Source organism: Salmo salar, chromosome 02 (genome assembly GCF_965601325.2).
Source record: "Salmo salar chromosome 02, fSalSal1, whole genome shotgun sequence".
Lineage (NCBI taxonomy): Eukaryota > Metazoa > Chordata > Actinopteri > Salmoniformes > Salmonidae > Salmo > Salmo salar.
This window is the reverse complement of record NC_138292.1, coordinates 84,216,954-84,239,585: the sequence shown is the minus strand read 5'-3', so window position 1 is coordinate 84,239,585 and position 22,632 is coordinate 84,216,954. Positions and strand designations below refer to the sequence as shown.

The window sequence follows — 22,632 nt, the reverse complement described above, 5'->3', positions numbered from 1 at the left end:
CATAGGATGATATCAGTGGTATGGTTTGGGGGGGTGCCGGCTTAGGGTTAGGTTGATTATTCACTCATATGCATTTAAATTCAGTTGAGTTAAATTCATAGAAAGACACATATCATACAATGCATTCAACTGCATACACTTCAAACACATGCCATGAAAAAACGAAGGGAAATAGACAATTAAATAGTATAGAATTCCAACTTTGAGTTGATATAAATGTTAGCTACGATTTTACAGGTTTGTGAGCTTTGTAAACCTTGTTTACAGTAGCTAGCGATCTACAGACGTTGTTAAATTACACAGTTCGGGTAGCCCCTGTAGTCAAACAATTCGGTTGGCTAAACTTGTTGTCATATTTCACCACACTTACTCGACGATTATTTTTATTTCTTTGCCAACTAAGCACACAATCCCCTCATATATTCACCAGGTATCATCAATGTCTGTGCGCAGCATTCAGCACACTATACTATAGATACAGTAGCTAGCGATCTACAGACGTTGTTAAATTACACAGTTCGGATAGCCCTTGTAGTAAAAAAAAATCGGTTGGCTAGACGTGTTATAGTCATATTTCACCACATTTATAGTCGTTGATGTTAACTTGGCTGCAAATTAAGTAAAATTACCTCAGATACTCGGTATGATCAATCAATGGCTGCCAGATGAAGATTTTTGTGATGTGTTGACGTTACTAGAACTTTGTAGGACGATGATTGGGTAAAAACATTTGGAACAAGCTAGGCTTCCATTGGTGGATTTTGCTCTCTTTCTCATATTTAAAACAAGCTGAAGCTCTGACTGGAGGAGACATTTGGAAAAATTAAGAACATTTGGAACAGAGAAGAATGCCCTTCAAATAGCGCAAATCTCTCTCTCTCTCTCTCTCTCTCTCTCTCTCTCTCTACTAATTGGGGAGTTAGTTATAAGTATCTTTTGCCAGGCCATGTTGCAGAAAATGGGGGAAGGGTGGGAAGTGGTCGGGGCAGAGGAACAAAGACTTGGGGAGGAGCAACTTAAAGCAGCAGGTGAGGGGTTAGAGACCAAGAGCCCTGAATCATAAAAGGCTTAGGGTAGTTTTTGAGAGTCTGAAGGTCAGTTTGAACCCTGTTTGACCCCAACCATGACCAGAACCATCAGAGGGGTTGTGTTCTATATATGAGGGCCTCTCTTAGGTTTGTATTGTGCTTGCTTTGGCAGCACATATACTAAAATTGGATCGATACAGAGAAGATTAGCATGGCCCCTGCGAAAGGATGACACGCAAATCCGTGAAGCGCTCCTTATTTTCCTCACACTTATTTTCGAGACACAGAGCAATTGGAACCAAACAGAGAAGATTGGCCGGTAGTGATGGGGGAAATCAATTGCCAATTCTTCTCAGTCTAAGGAGGTGGGGAAATGCTGGGTGAGAGATAGAAATTCGTGAAGCGGTCCTTATTGGGGAGTGAGACAAGCTTGCAGTCTTAGGCCAACTTTATTCAAAATTTTGAAATTAATTGGGGAGTTAGGCAAGGTTGCAGACTGAGTTCAACTTTTTTCAAAATGTACAAATTAATTGGGGAGCGAGACCAGGTTGCACTCTGAGTCCAACTTTACTCAATATATACAAATGAATTGGAGAGGGAGACAGGGTTTCAATCTTAGTCCAGCTCTATTAAACATAACAAACTTGAATGTCACAACATTTTAAACAGACATCAAAGTTAGTCTCTCTCTCTCTCTCTCTCTCTCTCTCTCTCTCTCTCTCTCTCTCTCTCTCTCTCTCTCTCTCTCTCTCTCTCTCTCTCTCTCTCTCTCTCTCTCTCTCTCTCTCTCTCTCTCTCTCTCTCTCTCTCTCTACTAATTGGGGAGTTAGTTATAAGTATCTTTTGCCAGGCCATGTTGCAGAAAATGGGGGAAGGGTGGGAAGTGGTCGGGGCAGAGGAACAAAGACTTGGGGAGGAGCAACTTAAAGCAGCAGGTGAGGGGTTAGAGACCAAGAGCCCTGAATCATAAAAGGCTTAGGGTAGTTTTTGAGAGTCTGAAGGTCAGTTTGAACCCTGTTTGACCCCAACCATGACCAGAACCATCAGAGGGGTTGTGTTCTATATATGAGGGCCTCTCTTAGGTTTGTTTTGTGCTTGCTTTGGCAGCACATATACTAAAATTGGATCGATACAGAGAAGATTAGCATGGCCCCTGCGAAAGGATGACACGCAAATCCGTGAAGCGCTCCTTATTTTCCTCACACTTATTTTCGAGACACAGAGCAATTGGAACCAAACAGAGAAGATTGGCCGGTAGTGATGGGGGAAATCAATTGCCAATTCTTCTCAGTCTAAGGAGGTGGGGAAATGCTGGGTGAGAGATAGAAATTCGTGAAGCGGTCCTTATTGGGGAGTGAGACAAGCTTGCAGTCTTAGGCCAACTTTATTCAAAATTTTGAAATTAATTGGGGAGTTAGGCAAGGTTGCAGACTGAGTTCAACTTTTTTCAAAATGTACAAATTAATTGGGGAGCGAGACCAGGTTGCACTCTGAGTCCAACTTTACTCAATATATACAAATGAATTGGAGAGGGAGACAGGGTTTCAATCTTAGTCCAGCTCTATTAAACATAACAAACTTGAATGTCACAACATTTTAAACAGACATCAAAGTTAGTCTCTCTCTCTCTCTCTCTCTCTCTCTCTCTCTCTCTCTCTCTCTCTCTCTCTCTCTCTCTCTCTCTCTCTCTCTCTCTACTAATTGGGGAGTTAGTTATAAGTATCTTTTGTACAGGCCATGTTGCAGGAAATGGGGGAAGGGTGGGAAGTGGTCGGGGCAGAGGAACAAAGACTTGGGGAGGAGCAACTTAAAGCAGCAGGTGAGGGGTTAGAGACCAAGAGCCCTGAATCATAAAAGGCTTAGGGTAGTTTTTGAGAGTCTGAAGGTCAGTTTGAACCCTGTTTGACCCCAACCATGACCAGAACCATCAGAGGGGTTGTGTTCTATATATGAGGGCCTCTCTTAGGTTTGTATTGTGCTTGCTTTGGCAGCACATATACTAAAATTGGATCGATACAGAGAAGATTAGCATGGCCCCTGCGAAAGGATGACACGCAAATCCGTGAAGCGCTCCTTATTTTCCTCACACTTATTTTCGAGACACAGAGCAATTGGAACCAAACAGAGAAGATTGGCCGGTAGTGATGGGGGAAATCAATTGCCAATTCTTCTCAGTCTAAGGAGGTGGGGAAATGCTGGGTGAGAGATAGAAATTCGTGAAGCGGTCCTTATTGGGGAGTGAGACAAGCTTGCAGTCTTAGGCCAACTTTATTCAAAATTTTGAAATTAATTGGGGAGTTAGGCAAGGTTGCAGACTGAGTTCAACTTTTTTCAAAATGTACAAATTAATTGGGGAGCGAGACCAGGTTGCACTCTGAGTCCAACTTTACTCAATATATACAAATGAATTGGAGAGGGAGACAGGGTTTCAATCTTAGTCCAGCTCTATTAAACATAACAAACTTGAATGTCACAACATTTTAAACAGACATCAAAGTTAGTCTCTCTCTCTCTCTCTCTCTCTCTCTCTCTCTCTCTCTCTCTCTCTCTCTCTCTCTCTCTCTCTCTCTCTCTCTCTCTCTCTCTCTCTCTCTCTCTCTCTCTCTCTCTCTCTCTCTCTCTCTCTCTCTCTCTCTCTACTAATTGGGGAGTTAGTTATAAGTATCTTTTGCCAGGCCATGTTGCAGAAAATGGGGGAAGGGTGGGAAGTGGTCGGGGCAGAGGAACAAAGACTTGGGGAGGAGCAACTTAAAGCAGCAGGTGAGGGGTTAGAGACCAAGAGCCCTGAATCATAAAAGGCTTAGGGTAGTTTTTGAGAGTCTGAAGGTCAGTTTGAACCCTGTTTGACCCCAACCATGACCAGAACCATCAGAGGGGTTGTGTTCTATATATGAGGGCCTCTCTTAGGTTTGTATTGTGCTTGCTTTGGCAGCACATATACTAAAATTGGATCGATACAGAGAAGATTAGCATGGCCCCTGCGAAAGGATGACACGCAAATCCGTGAAGCGCTCCTTATTTTCCTCACACTTATTTTCGAGACACAGAGCAATTGGAACCAAACAGAGAAGATTGGCCGGTAGTGATGGGGGAAATCAATTGCCAATTCTTCTCAGTCTAAGGAGGTGGGGAAATGCTGGGTGAGAGATAGAAATTCGTGAAGCGGTCCTTATTGGGGAGTGAGACAAGCTTGCAGTCTTAGGCCAACTTTATTCAAAATTTTGAAATTAATTGGGGAGTTAGGCAAGGTTGCAGACTGAGTTCAACTTTTTTCAAAATGTACAAATTAATTGGGGAGCGAGACCAGGTTGCACTCTGAGTCCAACTTTACTCAATATATACAAATGAATTGGAGAGGGAGACAGGGTTTCAATCTTAGTCCAGCTCTATTAAACATAACAAACTTGAATGTCACAACATTTTAAACAGACATCAAAGTTAGTCTCTCTCTCTCTCTCTCTCTCTCTCTCTCTCTCTCTCTCTCTCTCTCTCTCTCTCTCTCTCTCTCTCTCTCTCTCTCTCTCTCTCTCTCTCTCTCTCTACTAATTGGGGAGTTAGTTATAAGTATCTTTTGCCAGGCCATGTTGCAGGAAATGGGGGAAGGGTGGGAAGTGGTCGGGGCAGAGGAACAAAGACTTGGGGAGGAGCAACTTAAAGCAGCAGGTGAGGGGTTAGAGACCAAGAGCCCTGAATCATAAAAGGCTTAGGGTAGTTTTTGAGAGTCTGAAGGTCAGTTTGAACCCTGTTTGACCCCAACCATGACCAGAACCATCAGAGGGGTTGTGTTCTATATATGAGGGCCTCTCTTAGGTTTGTATTGTGCTTGCTTTGGCAGCACATATACTAAAATTGGATCGATACAGAGAAGATTAGCATGGCCCCTGCGAAAGGATGACACGCAAATCCGTGAAGCGCTCCTTATTTTCCTCACACTTATTTTCGAGACACAGAGCAATTGGAACCAAACAGAGAAGATTGGCCGGTAGTGATGGGGGAAATCAATTGCCAATTCTTCTCAGTCTAAGGAGGTGGGGAAATGCTGGGTGAGAGATAGAAATTCGTGAAGCGGTCCTTATTGGGGAGTGAGACAAGCTTGCAGTCTTAGGCCAACTTTATTCAAAATTTTGAAATTAATTGGGGAGTTAGGCAAGGTTGCAGACTGAGTTCAACTTTTTTCAAAATGTACAAATTAATTGGGGAGCGAGACCAGGTTGCACTCTGAGTCCAACTTTACTCAATATATACAAATGAATTGGAGAGGGAGACAGGGTTTCAATCTTAGTCCAGCTCTATTAAACATAACAAACTTGAATGTCACAACATTTTAAACAGACATCAAAGTTAGTCTCTCTCTCTCTCTCTCTCTCTCTCTCTCTCTCTCTCTCTCTCTCTCTCTCTCTCTCTCTCTCTCTCTCTCTCTCTCTCTCTCTCTCTCTCTCTCTCTCTCTCTCTCTCTCTCTCTCACTAATTGGGGAGTTAGTTATAAGTATCTTTTGCCAGGCCATGTTGCAGAAAATGGGGGAAGGGTGGGAAGTGGTCGGGGCAGAGGAACAAAGACTTGGGGAGGAGCAACTTAAAGCAGCAGGTGAGGGGTTAGAGACCAAGAGCCCTGAATCATAAAAGGCTTAGGGTAGTTTTTGAGAGTCTGAAGGTCAGTTTGAACCCTGTTTGACCCCAACCATGACCAGAACCATCAGAGGGGTTGTGTTCTATATATGAGGGCCTCTCTTAGGTTTGTATTGTGCTTGCTTTGGCAGCACATATACTAAAATTGGATCGATACAGAGAAGATTAGCATGGCCCCTGCGAAAGGATGACACGCAAATCCGTGAAGCGCTCCTTATTTTCCTCACACTTATTTTCGAGACACAGAGCAATTGGAACCAAACAGAGAAGATTGGCCGGTAGTGATGGGGGAAATCAATTGCCAATTCTTCTCAGTCTAAGGAGGTGGGGAAATGCTGGGTGAGAGATAGAAATTCGTGAAGCGGTCCTTATTGGGGAGTGAGACAAGCTTGCAGTCTTAGGCCAACTTTATTCAAAATTTTGAAATTAATTGGGGAGTTAGGCAAGGTTGCAGACTGAGTTCAACTTTTTTCAAAATGTACAAATTAATTGGGGAGCGAGACCAGGTTGCACTCTGAGTCCAACTTTACTCAATATATACAAATGAATTGGAGAGGGAGACAGGGTTTCAATCTTAGTCCAGCTCTATTAAACATAACAAACTTGAATGTCACAACATTTTAAACAGACATCAAAGTTAGTCTCTCTCTCTCTCTCTCTCTCTCTCTCTCTCTCTCTCTCTCTCTCTCTCTCTCTCTCTCTCTCTCTCTCTCTCTCTCTCTCTCTCTCTCTCTCTCTCTCTCTCTCTCTCTCTCTCTCTCTCTCTCTCTCTACTAATTGGGGAGTTAGTTATAAGTATCTTTTGCCAGGCCATGTTGCAGGAAATGGGGGAAGGGTGGGAAGTGGTCGGGGCAGAGGAACAAAGACTTGGGGAGGAGCAACTTAAAGCAGCAGGTGAGGGGTTAGAGACCAAGAGCCCTGAATCATAAAAGGCTTAGGGTAGTTTTTGAGAGTCTGAAGGTCAGTTTGAACCCTGTTTGACCCCAACCATGACCAGAACCATCAGAGGGGTTGTGTTCTATATATGAGGGCCTCTCTTAGGTTTGTATTGTGCTTGCTTTGGCAGCACATATACTAAAATTGGATCGATACAGAGAAGATTAGCATGGCCCCTGCGAAAGGATGACACGCAAATCCGTGAAGCGCTCCTTATTTTCCTCACACTTATTTTCGAGACACAGAGCAATTGGAACCAAACAGAGAAGATTGGCCGGTAGTGATGGGGGAAATCAATTGCCAATTCTTCTCAGTCTAAGGAGGTGGGGAAATGCTGGGTGAGAGATAGAAATTCGTGAAGCGGTCCTTATTGGGGAGTGAGACAAGCTTGCAGTCTTAGGCCAACTTTATTCAAAATTTTGAAATTAATTGGGGAGTTAGGCAAGGTTGCAGACTGAGTTCAACTTTTTTCAAAATGTACAAATTAATTGGGGAGCGAGACCAGGTTGCACTCTGAGTCCAACTTTACTCAATATATACAAATGAATTGGAGAGGGAGACAGGGTTTCAATCTTAGTCCAGCTCTATTAAACATAACAAACTTGAATGTCACAACATTTTAAACAGACATCAAAGTTAGTCTCTCTCTCTCTCTCTCTCTCTCTCTCTCTCTCTCTCTCTCTCTCTCTCTCTCTCTCTCTCTCTCTCTCTCTCTCTCTCTCTCTCTCTCTCTACTAATTGGGGAGTTAGTTATAAGTATCTTTTGCCAGGCCATGTTGCAGAAAATGGGGGAAGGGTGGGAAGTGGTCGGGGCAGAGGAACAAAGACTTGGGGAGGAGCAACTTAAAGCAGCAGGTGAGGGGTTAGAGACCAAGAGCCCTGAATCATAAAAGGCTTAGGGTAGTTTTTGAGAGTCTGAAGGTCAGTTTGAACCCTGTTTGACCCCAACCATGACCAGAACCATCAGAGGGGTTGTGTTCTATATATGAGGGCCTCTCTTAGGTTTGTATTGTGCTTGCTTTGGCAGCACATATACTAAAATTGGATCGATACAGAGAAGATTAGCATGGCCCCTGCGAAAGGATGACACGCAAATCCGTGAAGCGCTCCTTATTTTCCTCACACTTATTTTCGAGACACAGAGCAATTGGAACCAAACAGAGAAGATTGGCCGGTAGTGATGGGGGAAATCAATTGCCAATTCTTCTCAGTCTAAGGAGGTGGTGAAATGCTGGGTGAGAGATAGAAATTCGTGAAGCGGTCCTTATTGGGGAGTGAGACAAGCTTGCAGTCTTAGGCCAACTTTATTCAAAATTTTGAAATTAATTGGGGAGTTAGGCAAGGTTGCAGACTGAGTTCAACTTTTTTCAAAATGTACAAATTAATTGGGGAGCGAGACCAGGTTGCACTCTGAGTCCAACTTTACTCAATATATACAAATGAATTGGAGAGGGAGACAGGGTTTCAATCTTAGTCCAGCTCTATTAAACATAACAAACTTGAATGTCACAACATTTTAAACAGACATCAAAGTTAGTCTCTCTCTCTCTCTCTCTCTCTCTCTCTCTCTCTCTCTCTCTCTCTCTCTCTCTCTCTCTCTCTCTCTCTCTCTCTCTCTCTCTCTCTCTCTCTCTCTCTCTCTCTCTCTCTCTCTCTACTAATTGGGGAGTTAGTTATAAGTATCTTTTGCCAGGCCATGTTGCAGAAAATGGGGGAAGGGTGGGAAGTGGTCGGGGCAGAGGAACAAAGACTTGGGGAGGAGCAACTTAAAGCAGCAGGTGAGGGGTTAGAGACCAAGAGCCCTGAATCATAAAAGGCTTAGGGTAGTTTTTGAGAGTCTGAAGGTCAGTTTGAACCCTGTTTGACCCCAACCATGACCAGAACCATCAGAGGGGTTGTGTTCTATATATGAGGGCCTCTCTTAGGTTTGTATTGTGCTTGCTTTGGCAGCACATATACTAAAATTGGATCGATACAGAGAAGATTAGCATGGCCCCTGCGAAAGGATGACACGCAAATCCGTGAAGCGCTCCTTATTTTCCTAACACTAATTTTCGAGACACAGAAGCAATTGGAACCAAACAGAGAAGATTGGCCGGTAGTGATGGGGGAAATCAATTGCCAATTCTTCTCAGTCTAAGGAGGTGGGGAAATGCTGGGTGAGAGATAGAAATTCGTGAAGCGGTCCTTATTGGGGAGTGAGACAAGCTTGCAGTCTTAGGCCAACTTTATTCAAAATTTTGAAATTAATTGGGGAGTTAGGCAAGGTTGCAGACTGAGTTCAACTTTTTTCAAAATGTACAAATTAATTGGGGAGCGAGACCAGGTTGCACTCTGAGTCCAACTTTACTCAATATATACAAATGAATTGGAGAGGGAGACAGGGTTTCAATCTTAGTCCAGCTCTATTAAACATAACAAACTTGAATGTCACAACATTTTAAACAGACATCAAAGTTAGTCTCTCTCTCTCTCTCTCTCTCTCTCTCTCTCTCTCTCTCTCTCTCTCTCTCTCTCTCTCTCTCTCTCTCTCTCTCTCTCTCTCTCTCTCTCTCTCTCTCTCTCTCTCTCTACTAATTGGGGAGTTAGTTATAAGTATCTTTTGCCAGGCCATGTTGCAGAAAATGGGGGAAGGGTGGGAAGTGGTCGGGGCAGAGGAACAAAGACTTGGGGAGGAGCAACTTAAAGCAGCAGGTGAGGGGTTAGAGACCAAGAGCCCTGAATCATAAAAGGCTTAGGGTAGTTTTTGAGAGTCTGAAGGTCAGTTTGAACCCTGTTTGACCCCAACCATGACCAGAACCATCAGAGAGGTTGTGTTCTATATATGAGGGCCTCTCTTAGGTTTGTATTGTGCTTGCTTTGGCAGCACATATACTAAAATTGGATCGATACAGAGAAGATTAGCATGGCCCCTGCGAAAGGATGACACGCAAATCCGTGAAGCGCTCCTTATTTTCCTCACACTTATTTTCGAGACACAGAGCAATTGGAACCAAACAGAGAAGATTGGCCGGTAGTGATGGGGGAAATCAATTGCCAATTCTTCTCAGTCTAAGGAGGTGGGGAAATGCTGGGTGAGAGATAGAAATTCGTGAAGCGGTCCTTATTGGGGAGTGAGACAAGCTTGCAGTCTTAGGCCAACTTTATTCAAAATTTTGAAATTAATTGGGGAGTTAGGCAAGGTTGCAGACTGAGTTCAACTTTTTTCAAAATGTACAAATTAATTGGGGAGCGAGACCAGGTTGCACTCTGAGTCCAACTTTACTCAATATATACAAATGAATTGGAGAGGGAGACAGGGTTTCAATCTTAGTCCAGCTCTATTAAACATAACAAACTTGAATGTCACAACATTTTAAACAGACATCAAAGTTAGTCTCTCTCTCTCTCTCTCTCTCTCTCTCTCTCTCTCTCTCTCTCTCTCTCTCTCTCTCTCTCTCTCTCTCTCTCTCTCTCTCTCTACTAATTGGGGAGTTAGTTATAAGTATCTTTTGCCAGGCCATGTTGCAGAAAATGGGGGAAGGGTGGGAAGTGGTCGGGGCAGAGGAACAAAGACTTGGGGAGGAGCAACTTAAAGCAGCAGGTGAGGGGTTAGAGACCAAGAGCCCTGAATCATAAAAGGCTTAGGGTAGTTTTTGAGAGTCTGAAGGTCAGTTTGAACCCTGTTTGACCCCAACCATGACCAGAACCATCAGAGGGGTTGTGTTCTATATATGAGGGCCTCTCTTAGGTTTGTATTGTGCTTGCTTTGGCAGCACATATACTAAAATTGGATCGATACAGAGAAGATTAGCATGGCCCCTGCGAAAGGATGACACGCAAATCCGTGAAGCGCTCCTTATTTTCCTCACACTTATTTTCGAGACACAGAGCAATTGGAACCAAACAGAGAAGATTGGCTGGTAGTGATGGGGGAAATCAATTGCCAATTCTTCTCAGTCTAAGGAGGTGGGGAAATGCTGGGTGAGAGATAGAAATTCGTGAAGCGGTCCTTATTGGGGAGTGAGACAAGCTTGCAGTCTTAGGCCAACTTTATTCAAAATTTTGAAATTAATTGGGGAGTTAGGCAAGGTTGCAGACTGAGTTCAACTTTTTTCAAAATGTACAAATTAATTGGGGAGCGAGACCAGGTTGCACTCTGAGTCCAACTTTACTCAATATATACAAATGAATTGGAGAGGGAGACAGGGTTTCAATCTTAGTCCAGCTCTATTAAACATAACAAACTTGAATGTCACAACATTTTAAACAGACATCAAAGTTAGTCTCTCTCTCTCTCTCTCTCTCTCTCTCTCTCTCTCTCTCTCTCTCTCTCTCTCTCTCTCTCTCTCTCTCTCTCTCTCTCTCTCTCTCTACTAATTGGGGAGTTAGTTATAAGTATCTTTTGCCAGGCCATGTTGCAGAAAATGGGGGAAGGGTGGGAAGTGGTCGGGGCAGAGGAACAAAGACTTGGGGAGGAGCAACTTAAAGCAGCAGGTGAGGGGTTAGAGACCAAGAGCCCTGAATCATAAAAGGCTTAGGGTAGTTTTTGAGAGTCTGAAGGTCAGTTTGAACCCTGTTTGACCCCAACCATGACCAGAACCATCAGAGGGGTTGTGTTCTATATATGAGGGCCTCTCTTAGGTTTGTATTGTGCTTGCTTTGGCAGCACATATACTAAAATTGGATCGATACAGAGAAGATTAGCATGGCCCCTGCGAAGGATGACAGCAAATCCGTAAGCTCCTATTTTCCTACATATTTCGAGACACAGAGCAATGAACCAAACAGAGATTGGCCGAGTGATGGGAAGATATTGCCCATTCTCTCTGTCCGAGGAGGAGGGAAACGGGGGGGTTTTGCTGGGTGAGAGGAGGAGTTTGGCAGCTGCTGTGTGTGTCAACAATGCATATTAAGTAGCCATGTGCACCAGGTCTAAACAGTGATGACAATAGACACAGAGGCCCAGTCTTGGAGTTTTAATGAAAGACAATTATTATTGCAATTTAAATCCAATGAACAAATGTCAGCAATCTTTACAAATCGAATAACACACAGTAATTAATGTAATGTTACAGTATATATATATATTATATTGTGTGTGTGTGCATTCATACAGGCTCTATCTATTTCTTTTAACAGTCATGTGTATGTATAACATTGGCGCTAGTGCATCTTGGCCCGACCTGTGGACAGAAATGTCTATACTAGCAAAAGGTAAGCTATTCATGTGTTATAGCTACTGCTGTAGAAAAAGAACATTAGCTTAGCTCTACCAAAAAGTTGAGTTTTCACTTGAAAATGTATTGATAAATCATGTTTGATTTGTATATTTTAATGTCTATCCTAGTTTTTTTACAGGTTCATCACTATCCTGTCTGTCTGTCTTTGCTATACAGTCCTTTAATTGAACTATGTAAATAAAATGTTAATGTGCTAATTAAAACATGCATTTTGCTTGGGAACGGACCGATGTTAGTCTGGTGTCTCGCCTCATAACTGCCTACCATGGGTGACCCTACCAGTAGTCTTATAGACTACAGGCAGTTCTGAGGGTCATCATAACACACAAGCCTCTACACCGCGCTCAAGGTCTCGGTCCAGGTAGAGGGGAACAGTGAACTATTTACAAAAAAAAACGTCCAACCACCCAGCCAGTGGCTCAGTGTCCTTCACCTCTCCCTTTAGCGTCCTTCATTTCCGCCAGCCACTGGGCCACGGTCTTACCCCCCGCAGTCACAGAGCAGAACGCTACGCCGCCGAAGCGGCTGTGGCCCGTCTCCCGCCGCTTCGGCAACCCGCATTTGGCGCAGACGTAATGCTCACGTTGCCTTCTCTTCCCGGCCGCCACGCCCTCTGTGTCGTCCGCCATCCTCTTCCTCCTCCAAGCCGTTGTCCTTGGCACTGGAGGAGGTGAAGAGCGGCCCGTATGTTGTCCTTGGGCTTGGGAGGGGCCGGGAAGTGCGGGGGGTTGTTGCTCCAGGTGGGCTGGCTGAATGGGCGCTTGGGCGGGCTGTCCTTGCTGGGTGGTCTGGCGTGGGACCGGGGGGGGCGGCGTAGGGAAAGGGAAGGGTGCCTGGATTCCCTCCCGCTGGTAGTGGAGGGGCTTGGCTTCAGGGAGGGGCTGGGCGGTGACGCTGGGGGCAACAGCGAGCCCCAATCCCTGCTGCAGCACCATCCTCTCCCTCTCCTTCTGACGCCGAGAGTACCTGAAACAGGTAGAGAAAACAAACGCAAGCTGTCACTCAGATTGTCATTAGTCACATGGCTTTATGTAACAAGTCTTCCATAAGTTAATGTCTTACCACTGACTGATGGTCCTTTGATTCAGCTCAAAGAGCTGAATGTTGGTCTGGGCCATCAACCTCGGGCTGTTCAGCACTGCCTCCCGGATGGCCACGTAGTCAGCCAGAATGAGCGCCCACCTGCTCTTTTTGACGCCGGCAGACTGCGTGGCGCTGGGATGGATTTGGCAGAGCTGACTGCAAATTGCCTCCACCAAACGGCTGGTGCCTGGCCAATTGGCAGGGCCCGAGTTGAGTCCGAGAAGGCAACTGAAACAGAGGAGATAAATAATTAGAGAACATTGAAAAATGATGAACCTTAATGTAAAGGCAGGCAATATAATAGTAAGGTGGAGGACATGAACACTAACAACATACCGTTGGAGAGAGTCTTTTCCTAGGATAATGGACGACTTCCCCTTCGATGCCTTGAACCGCCCCTGAACGATCCTCTCCTGGTGCCGGGCAGGGTAGATCAAACGTTGCTTGTCAAAGTCTGGCAGCGCCAGCCACAGCGCCACCAGACCGTCTACCCTGCGGTCCGACAGCCCCTGACGGCTCCTCACCTCCACCAAGGCCCTGGCAAGCCTGCGGACATGCTGGTACCCCGGCATTGCATCAGGGCCTTGAGTCTCCCCCTGAAGATAAAGAGACATGAAAGAATCGATGAGGACGATGTCACACATAAGATGTTTCTACAAAGGAAATAGATGTTATTTTACATTGTGTAACTGATAAATCACACTGACGGATTATTTTGAAATTAAACTAGGTTTAAAAAAAATTAATAACCCTGTTTGTTTACTGAATGATTACTGTGAGTATTAATGGAGTTTAGGTCTCAATTCCACATTTCAAAGAGGTTGCAATAGCATGTATTTTTGTTCTCAACACCAGAAAAGGTCAATTATAATTACCTCTGAATCAGAGGAGTGTTCAGGGTGAGGAGAACCGTGTTGATCAGGGGCCTCAGGAGAGCTTCCGTCTTCAGGGGCGGTGGGACTGGATGGCCCAGACCTGGGTGCGTCAGCGGGTTCCCCTGACAGAGGTGCCGCTGAGCTGGAGGACGGGGCGATCATGGGAGTGACATGAGGGATGTGGACCGTCGGGTCCACATCCTCCTGAAAGCCCTCGTCCTCCTCGTCGAGCAGCTCGACGGCGGCTGCCTCTTCCGGAAAGTCAGGGTCCACACTGACATCCTGCAGCACTCTGCCAGTCTGCGAGTACAGGTACTCCACTCCGAGGAGTTCCCCTATTAAAGCAAAAAATATATTTAAAAAAAAATCAGGCAAAAGCAGAGTAGGGAAGTGTTAATGGGATGTAAATGTTCATTCTCTTACTCGACTTACCCGTGTACTTGCTAGGCTTGGAGTAGTCCTTAACCTGTTCCTTGCCAAGCACCCTTTGGCTGCTAAGGTTAAGGATGTGCTGCAGGTGGCCACTGTAGGAGAGCAGGGGCTGCCTGTTCTTTCCCTCAACTGCTGTCTGCGCACGGTCCTCGTTCCACCTCACCAGTCCATCCAACAGGAATGCCTGGAAATGCATTGCATTTGCCCTGGTACCTGAGAGAACAATACATGATTAGGGTGGGAGAGCTGTTGCTGTTAACATTAAACATTAAGCTCCACAATGACAATTACCTGGGATGAACCGGTTGAGGTGGAGGTGGAATGACTCCAAGGATGTGGAGCCCCGTGCGCAGCGATAAACCGGCAAAATCACGCTGCCCTTGGTGATTTTGCCAGTCTCGGTGTACAGCTGTACACCGGGTGGGTCCTGTATGCAGTGGAGGTGGCGCCTCTGCTCATTCCAGATTTCCTGGATGCGGATTGAGTCCAGCAACGGGATGCCCAGGGTATCGACCCCCTTCTCGCCGTTGAAGGTCTCGAGGAGGTCAAGGAGAAGGACTTCAGTCGCCGCAGCCCCACGCGTACGACGCCGACAGTGAAGCGCCATCTCCTTCCTGCCGATCTTCCTCGAAACCTCCGCCTCGGTGAGGCCGACCATCCCGTGCTTCCCCTCCAGCTCAGACCTCTTGGCCTCCAGCAGTCTGCGGACATCGCCTGCATCCCACTCAAAGATGCAGACTGACAGCTGCCGCATGAAGGGACCGTAGAGCTGGTGGCTCTCAGTGGTGACACCTGACGCGAACCGCCGCATCAGGTGCCAGATGTCCAGCCGAACCACCAGCCGGTCCCACTCATTGAACATGGCAGCTGTCTTTGATCCGCCGAAGCTGGAGCAGCAGTCTCGGTCCACGTACATGAGCTGGGGGGGCGCCACCCCGGCGAGCCGGTACCGCTCCATGAGACCAGCCGCCATGGGGAGCAGGCCCTCGCCCTCACCAGCAGTGAGGACACTGACGAGGACCTGCCCATGCTCGTTACCAACGTTGGTAACCCAGGCGGCCGTGTCTGCAGCGGTACCCGCAAGCTTTTTAGTCACCTGGAGACAGACACACAAAGACAGAAAGGTCAAGACGTTATTTTAATTAATTAAATAATTAATTAATTAATTAATATATATATATATATATATATATATATATATATATATATATATATACATACACACACACACACACACACACACACACACACACAAAATCAGACATGACTTATCTTTACATTTCTAAGTGAAAACTCACCTTCTTTGTAGAGTCCATCTTTAAGATGGACCCAAAGATGGAGGTGACCCTGGCCTTCACCTCGTCCAGCCGCGACAGCACGTCATGGCTGTAGACTGTCAGCAGCCAGACGGGTGAGGGCACCGGGGGCATCTCCGGTGGATAAGTGAACTGCCGCCCAGTGCTCAAGGCCAGAAACTGCTCGCACTCCCCGAGGTACCGTATACAACTCCGCATCCACGACTCGCTGTGACTTTCACACAGCTTGCTGTAGGTCTGTGACGCACTGTTCCCCAAAGTGCGCGACCTCAGCATCCTCACAACCCGCAGGTCACAGGACAGCCTAGAGAGAGAGAGAGAGAGAGAGAGAGAGAGAGAGAGAGAGAGAGAGAGAGAGAGAGAGAGAGAGAGAGAGAGAGAGAGAGAGAGAGAGAGAGAGAGAGAGAGAGAGAGAGAGAGAGATATAAAGCATATGAATGACATGCATTCATTTTACTTTATTACTAACTAACAAAATCTTGTGAACTTACTTGTATGTCAATATTGCTGGAAACTGGCAGCGATGCCGAGCGTCCAGCTGACTGACAAGGTCCCGTGACCACCCCGCGACCTTCTTCTTACACCGACCGCATTCCAGGTACTCAGTGGCCATGAGATACCAGCGGTCGATGTCCAAGACCCTCCGGATGGTCTTGTAGAGCCCAGCCTTGCAGAGTGTGCCTCTGCACCCAGACTGGGGACATGCCAGCTTGTATGCCCATATACGTACGGGCATCCAAAGGAACAGCTGACATGCGAAGAAGGGGTCAGGGGATGCGGGTGGCTGATTGTAGATCGGCCGCGGTTGGGGAGGCGTCCACCACGTGACCAGGTCGGTGGCGAGTGTCGACCTCCCAAAACTGTTCCTGGTGAACAGCGTGTGGCCGATCCACCGCTGCTGCCTCCTTGGTGAGAGATGAACGCCAACTCTCTGGGAGCAGCAGCTGAGTGAGAGGAGAGAGTGATGGGGCGGGGAGAAGGGATGGTAATCAAATTGGTGTCCAATTTGGCATAGTGTTTAATATCTTAACAATGTGGAGTAATTACAGTTGATGAATTTACCTCAGCACTTTTTGAGGAGGGCCTTGGAGGCAGGAAGGACTGCCGGGGCAAATCCTCCTCTTCGCTCTGGGCATGGACCGGGGCATGGACCGGGACCTGTGAAGTTAGAGGCAGAGGCCGAGGGAGCGATCGGGGGACCTGTGGGGCTACGGCTTTTGCAGTGACACAGAAATAAATTGGTTAAATGAATGAATGAATGAATGAATAAATAAAATAAATGCAAGCATGAATTGACAGACATATTACAAATGTAGATAACAGTGATTCAGTTAAAATATTAAATGAGTGTTGGTCAAGTTTGAGTGTAAAACTGAAATGAAATTAGTGATTAAAATGGAAAAGAGAAAGAGAAGTCATGATTAAGTGACATACAGAATGACAGCTACATGCAGGATGACAGCTACAATGACAAGGTAAGATATTAAATAGTGCATACATGCAGCGACTCTCCTCTAAACCCAGATGACTCTTACCAATACATTTCCTTGGGCTGATGATAGGAAAAAATATTTAAAACACTAATATGTCGGCAAACTTCAACTGAATACTTATCAAAACGTATCAGAATATCCTATGTCAATTAATAGTGGCGTAAAAACATACATGTGTCTATGTCAGCAGCTGCTTTGACCAGCTCTGCGTCCGATAGATCGGTCGATGGCAGTGCTGGTCGAGGGAAAGACACCCCTATATCACGTAGAGAGAGAAAGGATTGTGAGCTACACAGCTTATCCAAAAAGTTCATATTTATCTTACATGTGTAACTTCACACTCACCTTGAACTGCAGGCTGAGAAGCAATAAGTTTCTTCATCTTCGCCTGCAGTTCACCAGGGGCGAGAGCGCGCCTTGAAAGGAACGCAGAGATCGCAGGACCAAGATGCCTTTGAAAACAAAACATAGCAAATATGTCATCATTTCCAACTGTGTGCAACAAGTAGAGTTATATTTTCCTTTAAGATGATATGTAACACTTACGTAGCCGCACTCTTGGGCCGGGTGGTGCTGGTGGGGCTGGTGCTGGCTGCGGCGGGCCTGGCCACAGCAGCTACCCCCTCCTGGTCTCTGCGTTGGATGTAGCTAATCAAGGCGGCCATCGCACTCCCAGGATAACGGGGTGTCCTGCGTCCTCATGCTCCTGACATATCTGTGTGTGAGACAAAGCAGAGGGAACGTTTCAGATGTAAAATGTTGCATAAAAAATAAAGAGATGAACATAGAAAACACAAAAAGACACGCGCCCCTTACTTTATCCTGTCCGCACCCGTAGCCTCATACAGGTCCTGCAGCGTGTCCCACTTGTACTTCCCGATGCCAACAAGGGCCTTGCCCTCCTGGCCTGAAATCAGCACGGGAAGCAATTAACTGTCAGAGCAACAGAGTTACATCTTACATAAAATGAGGAGAATTAAACAAACTCACCTGGCTGGGAGGACAGGACTTTAGCTTCCTCGTGCGCCCGGTTGAACCTGACCATCTCATCGAAGGCCGGATAGGCGCACGAGTAGCGAGTCAAGGCGTCCTTGTTGGCCATCAGGGGGATGCTGGGAAACACTGCGCTTCTCGCGCCCTCTCCTTCTGATGCACTGTTACCACGTGCACCATGTAGCCCACGTCGTTCTCCATCATCCACTTGAAGGTCTGACCCCGGTACTTGCCGAACTGAACCGTGCACCGGCTCAGGACGACCATCTCTGCACCGGGGTCACCTCCCTCGGAGACGTCGCGGGCTCGAGCCTCTGCCTCCACTTCCTCCCACTTCTTAGCCCCCACAGGATGGCCCTGAGCACCCGAAGCAGGGGGGCCGTCAGCGGCCACCTTCACTGCCTGAGGTGTGGCCTTGAGGACCAACTCCTGTGAGGGCGTGAACCGGAACTTTGGAGTTTCCATCTTAGGAGGCAAGAAAAAACAAAACAATTATCATGACTGATGAGTGCAGTGACAAGTGACAGCATAACTGTATTAGATACATATAAAGGAACTTACGTTTGCTTGATAGGTCTGCTTGGAGGAGGACAGGGCATAGGATGATATCAGTGGTATGGTTTGGGGGGTGCCGGCTTAGGGTTAGGTTGATTATTCACTCATATGCATTTAAATTCAGTTGAGTTAAATTCATAAAAAGACACATATCATACAATTCATTTAACTACATACACTTCAAACGCATGCCATAAAAAAAAGTAGGAACATAGACTATCAAATAGTATAGAATTCCAACTTTGAGTTGATATGCAGTTAAATTCAGTTTAGTTAAATTCATAGAAAGACACATATCATACAATGCATTCAACTGCATAACACTTCAAACACATGCCATGAAAAAACGAAGGGAAATAGACAATTAAATAGTATAGAATTCCAACTTTGAGTTGATATAAATGTTAGCTACGATTTTACATGTTTGTGAGCTTTGTAAACCTTGTTTACAGTAGCTAGCGATCTACAGACGTTGTTAAATTACACAGTTCGGGTAGCCCCTGTAGTCAAACAATTCGGTTGGCTAAACTTGTTGTCATATTTCACCACACTTACTCGACGATTATTTTTATTTCTTTGCCAACTAAGCACACAATCCCCTCATATATTCACCAGGTATCATCAATGTCTGTGCGCAGCATTCAGCACACTATACTATAGATACAGTAGCTAGCGATCTACAGACGTTGTTAAATTACACAGTTCGGATAGCCCTTGTAGTTAAAAAAAAATCGGTTGGCTAGACGTGTTATAGTCATATTTCACCACATTTATAGTCGTTGATGTTAACTTGGCTGCAAATTATGTAAAATTACTTCAGATACTCGGTATGATCAATCAATGGCTGCCAGATGAAGATTTTTGTGATGTGTTGACGTTACTAGAACTTTGTAGGGACGATGATTGGATAAAAACATTTGGAACAAGCTAGGCTTCCATTGGTGGATTTTGCTCTCTTTCTCATATTTAAAACAAGCTGAAGCTCTGACTGGAGGAGACATTTGGAAAAGTTAAGAACATTTGGAACAGAGAAGAATGCCCTTCAAATAGCGAAAGGATGACACGCAAAATCCGTGAAGCGCTCCTTATTTTCCTCACACTTATTTTCGAGACACAGAGCAATTGGAACCAAACAGAGAAGATTGGCCGGTAGTGATGGGGGAATCAATTGCCAATTCTTCTCAGTCTAAGGAGGTGGGGAAATGCTGGGTGAGAGATAGAAATTCGTGACGCGGTCCTTATTGGGGAGTGAGACAAGCTTGCAGTCTTTAGGCCAACTTTATTCAACATTTTGAAATTAATTGGGGAGTTAGGCAAGGTTGCAGACTGAGTTCAACTTTTTTCAAAATGTACAAATTAATTGGGGAGCGAGACAAGGTTGCACTCTGAGTCCAACTTTACTCAATATATACAAATTAATTGGAGAGGGAGACAGGGTTTCAATCTTAGTCCAGCTCTATTAAACATAACAAACTTGAATGTCACAACATTTTAAACAGACATCAAAGTTAGTCTCTCTCTCTCTCTCTCTCTCTCTCTCTCTCTCTCTCTCTCTCTCTCTCTCTCTCTCTCTCTCTCTCTCTCTCTCTCTCTCTCTCTCTCTCTCTCTCTCTCTCTCTCTCTCTCTCTCTCTCTCTCTCTCTCTCTCTCTCTCTCCCTACTAATTGGGGAGTTAGTTATAAGTATCTTTTGCCAGGACATGTTGCAGAAAATGGGGGAAGGGTGGGAAGTGGTCGAGGCAGAGGAACAAAGACTTGGGGAGGAGATTGTGCTTGCTTTGGCAGCACATATACTAAAATTGGATCGATACAGAGAAGATTAGCATGGCCCCTGCGAAAGGATGACACGCAAATCCGTGAAGCGCTCCTTATTTTCCTCACACTTATTTTCGAGACACAGAGCAATTGGAACCAAACAGAGAAGATTGGCCGGTAGTGATGGGGGAAATCAATTGCCAATTCTTCTCAGTCTAAGGAGGTGGGGAAATGCTGGGTGAGAGATAGAAATTCGTGAAGCGGTCCTTATTGGGGAGTGAGACAAGCTTGCAGTCTTAGGCCAACTTTATTCAAAATTTTGAAATTAATTGGGGAGTTAGGCAAGGTTGCAGACTGAGTTCAACTTTTTTCAAAATGTACAAATTAATTGGGGAGCGAGACCAGGTTGCACTCTGAGTCCAACTTTACTCAATATATACAAATGAATTGGAGAGGGAGACAGGGTTTCAATCTTAGTCCAGCTCTATTAAACATAACAAACTTGAATGTCACAACATTTTAAACAGACATCAAAGTTAGTCTCTCTCTCTCTCTCTCTCTCTCTCTCTCTCTCTCTCTCTCTCTCTCTCTCTCTCTCTCTCTCTCTCTCTCTCTCTCTCTCTCTCTCTCTCTCTCTCTCTCTCTCTCTCTACTAATTGGGGAGTTAGTTATAAGTATCTTTTGCCAGGCCATGTTGCAGAAAATGGGGGAAGGGTGGGAAGTGGTCGGGGCAGAGGAACAAAGACTTGGGGAGGAGCAACTTAAAGCAGCAGGTGAGGGGTTAGAGACCAAGAGCCCTGAATCATAAAAGGCTTAGGGTAGTTTTTGAGAGTCTGAAGGTCAGTTTGAACCCTGTTTGACCCCAACCATGACCAGAACCATCAGAGGGGTTGTGTTCTATATATGAGGGCCTCTCTTAGGTTTGTATTGTGCTTGCTTTGGCAGCACATATACTAAAATTGGATCGATACAGAGAAGATTAGCATGGCCCCTGCGAAAGGATGACACGCAAATCCGTGAAGCGCTCCTTATTTTCCTCACACTTATTTTCGAGACACAGAGCAATTGGAACCAAACAGAGAAGATTGGCCGGTAGTGATGGGGGAAATCAATTGCCAATTCTTCTCAGTCTAAGGAGGTGGGGAAATGCTGGGTGAGAGATAGAAATTCGTGAAGCGGTCCTTATTGGGGAGTGAGACAAGCTTGCAGTCTTAGGCCAACTTTATTCAAAATTTTGAAATTAATTGGGGAGTTAGGCAAGGTTGCAGACTGAGTTCAACTTTTTTCAAAATGTACAAATTAATTGGGAGCGAGACCAGGTTGCACTCTGAGTCCAACTTTACTCAATATATACAAATGAATTGGAGAGGGAGACAGGGTTTCAATCTTAGTCCAGCTCTATTAAACATAACAAACTTGAATGTCACAACATTTTAAACAGACATCAAAGTTAGTCTCTCTCTCTCTCTCTCTCTCTCTCTCTCTCTCTCTCTCTCTCTCTCTCTCTCTCTCTCTCTCTCTCTCTCTCTCTCTACTAATTGGGGAGTTAGTTATAAGTATCTTTTGCCAGGCCATGTTGCAGAAAATGGGGGAAGGGTGGGAAGTGGTCGGGGCAGAGGAACAAAGACTTGGGGAGGAGCAACTTAAAGCAGCAGGTGAGGGGTTAGAGACCAAGAGCCCTGAATCATAAAAGGCTTAGGGTAGTTTTTGAGAGTCTGAAGGTCAGTTTGAACCCTGTTTGACCCCAACCATGACCAGAACCATCAGAGGGGTTGTGTTCTATATATGAGGGCCTCTCTTAGGTTTGTATTGTGCTTGCTTTGGCAGCACATATACTAAAATTGGATCGATACAGAGAAGATTAGCATGGCCCCTGCGAAAGGATGACACGCAAATCCGTGAAGCGCTCCTTATTTTCCTCACACTTATTTTCGAGACACAGAGCAATTGGAACCAAACAGAGAAGATTGGCCGGTAGTGATGGGGGAAATCAATTGCCAATTCTTCTCAGTCTAAGGAGGTGGGGAAATGCTGGGTGAGAGATAGAAATTCGTGAAGCGGTCCTTATTGGGGAGTGAGACAAGCTTGCAGTCTTAGGCCAACTTTATTCAAAATTTTGAAATTAATTGGGGAGTTAGGCAAGGTTGCAGACTGAGTTCAACTTTTTTCAAAATGTACAAATTAATTGGGGAGCGAGACCAGGTTGCACTCTGAGTCCAACTTTACTCAATATATACAAATGAATTGGAGAGGGAGACAGGGTTTCAATCTTAGTCCAGCTCTATTAAACATAACAAACTTGAATGTCACAACATTTTA

At 45.4% G+C, this 22,632-nt stretch overlaps 1 protein-coding gene, 1 long non-coding RNA gene and 15 other non-coding genes across 17 annotated transcripts; 15 read left to right on the top strand and 2 right to left on the bottom strand.

The window, feature by feature from the left end:
- The first annotated feature begins 1,184 nt into the window (after positions 1-1,184).
- On the top strand, positions 1,185-1,291 carry LOC123739981 (U6 spliceosomal RNA). The gene has a single exon (XR_006768087.1). It is a non-coding gene; the product is annotated as a U6 spliceosomal RNA (small nuclear RNA).
- Positions 1,292-2,119: 828 nt separating this feature from the next.
- On the top strand, positions 2,120-2,226 carry LOC123739992 (U6 spliceosomal RNA). Its single transcript, XR_006768094.1, has one exon. It is a non-coding gene; the product is annotated as a U6 spliceosomal RNA (small nuclear RNA).
- A 777-nt stretch (positions 2,227-3,003) lies between these two features.
- On the top strand, positions 3,004-3,110 carry LOC123740002 (U6 spliceosomal RNA). The gene has a single exon (XR_006768101.1). It is a non-coding gene; the product is annotated as a U6 spliceosomal RNA (small nuclear RNA).
- An 834-nt stretch (positions 3,111-3,944) lies between these two features.
- Positions 3,945-4,051, top strand: LOC123731959 (U6 spliceosomal RNA). The gene has a single exon (XR_006762942.1). It is a non-coding gene; the product is annotated as a U6 spliceosomal RNA (small nuclear RNA).
- Positions 4,052-4,847: 796 nt separating this feature from the next.
- On the top strand, positions 4,848-4,954 carry LOC123739970 (U6 spliceosomal RNA). The gene has a single exon (XR_006768076.1). It is a non-coding gene; the product is annotated as a U6 spliceosomal RNA (small nuclear RNA).
- An 815-nt stretch (positions 4,955-5,769) lies between these two features.
- On the top strand, positions 5,770-5,876 carry LOC145864382 (U6 spliceosomal RNA). Its single transcript, XR_014382948.1, has one exon. It is a non-coding gene; the product is annotated as a U6 spliceosomal RNA (small nuclear RNA).
- Positions 5,877-6,704: 828 nt separating this feature from the next.
- On the top strand, positions 6,705-6,811 carry LOC145864381 (U6 spliceosomal RNA). The gene has a single exon (XR_014382946.1). It is a non-coding gene; the product is annotated as a U6 spliceosomal RNA (small nuclear RNA).
- A 790-nt stretch (positions 6,812-7,601) lies between these two features.
- LOC145864380 (U6 spliceosomal RNA) lies at positions 7,602-7,708 on the top strand. Its single transcript, XR_014382945.1, has one exon. It is a non-coding gene; the product is annotated as a U6 spliceosomal RNA (small nuclear RNA).
- Positions 7,709-8,524: 816 nt separating this feature from the next.
- On the top strand, positions 8,525-8,631 carry LOC145864379 (U6 spliceosomal RNA). The gene has a single exon (XR_014382944.1). It is a non-coding gene; the product is annotated as a U6 spliceosomal RNA (small nuclear RNA).
- Positions 8,632-9,440: 809 nt separating this feature from the next.
- Positions 9,441-9,547, top strand: LOC145864378 (U6 spliceosomal RNA). The gene has a single exon (XR_014382943.1). It is a non-coding gene; the product is annotated as a U6 spliceosomal RNA (small nuclear RNA).
- A 782-nt stretch (positions 9,548-10,329) lies between these two features.
- LOC145864377 (U6 spliceosomal RNA) lies at positions 10,330-10,436 on the top strand. The gene has a single exon (XR_014382942.1). It is a non-coding gene; the product is annotated as a U6 spliceosomal RNA (small nuclear RNA).
- Positions 10,437-11,222: 786 nt separating this feature from the next.
- On the top strand, positions 11,223-11,333 carry LOC145864355 (U6 spliceosomal RNA). Its single transcript, XR_014382924.1, has one exon. It is a non-coding gene; the product is annotated as a U6 spliceosomal RNA (small nuclear RNA).
- Positions 11,334-11,426: 93 nt separating this feature from the next.
- Positions 11,427-17,676, bottom strand: LOC145864234 (uncharacterized). Its single transcript, XM_082969531.1, has 13 exons — positions 17,558-17,676; positions 17,357-17,427; positions 17,184-17,267; positions 16,953-16,980; positions 16,581-16,676; positions 16,010-16,462; positions 15,501-15,822; positions 14,494-15,298; positions 14,203-14,415; positions 13,771-14,105; positions 13,232-13,491; positions 12,875-13,123; positions 11,427-12,778 (listed from the first exon to the last, which is right to left on the bottom strand). The coding sequence occupies exons 1-13, from the start codon at positions 17,674-17,676 to the stop codon at positions 12,232-12,234; spliced, it is 3,582 nt and encodes a 1,193-aa protein (XP_082825657.1). The 3' UTR covers positions 11,427-12,231.
- A 25-nt stretch (positions 17,677-17,701) lies between these two features.
- Positions 17,702-18,112, bottom strand: LOC145862648 (uncharacterized). Its single transcript, XR_014382220.1, has 3 exons — positions 18,002-18,112; positions 17,828-17,918; positions 17,702-17,726 (listed from the first exon to the last, which is right to left on the bottom strand). It is a non-coding gene; the product is annotated as an uncharacterized LOC145862648 (long non-coding RNA).
- Positions 18,113-20,327: 2,215 nt separating this feature from the next.
- On the top strand, positions 20,328-20,434 carry LOC123740051 (U6 spliceosomal RNA). Its single transcript, XR_006768119.1, has one exon. It is a non-coding gene; the product is annotated as a U6 spliceosomal RNA (small nuclear RNA).
- Positions 20,435-21,242: 808 nt separating this feature from the next.
- On the top strand, positions 21,243-21,349 carry LOC123740062 (U6 spliceosomal RNA). Its single transcript, XR_006768121.1, has one exon. It is a non-coding gene; the product is annotated as a U6 spliceosomal RNA (small nuclear RNA).
- A 775-nt stretch (positions 21,350-22,124) lies between these two features.
- Positions 22,125-22,231, top strand: LOC145864376 (U6 spliceosomal RNA). The gene has a single exon (XR_014382940.1). It is a non-coding gene; the product is annotated as a U6 spliceosomal RNA (small nuclear RNA).
- The last annotated feature ends 401 nt before the right edge of the window (positions 22,232-22,632 follow it).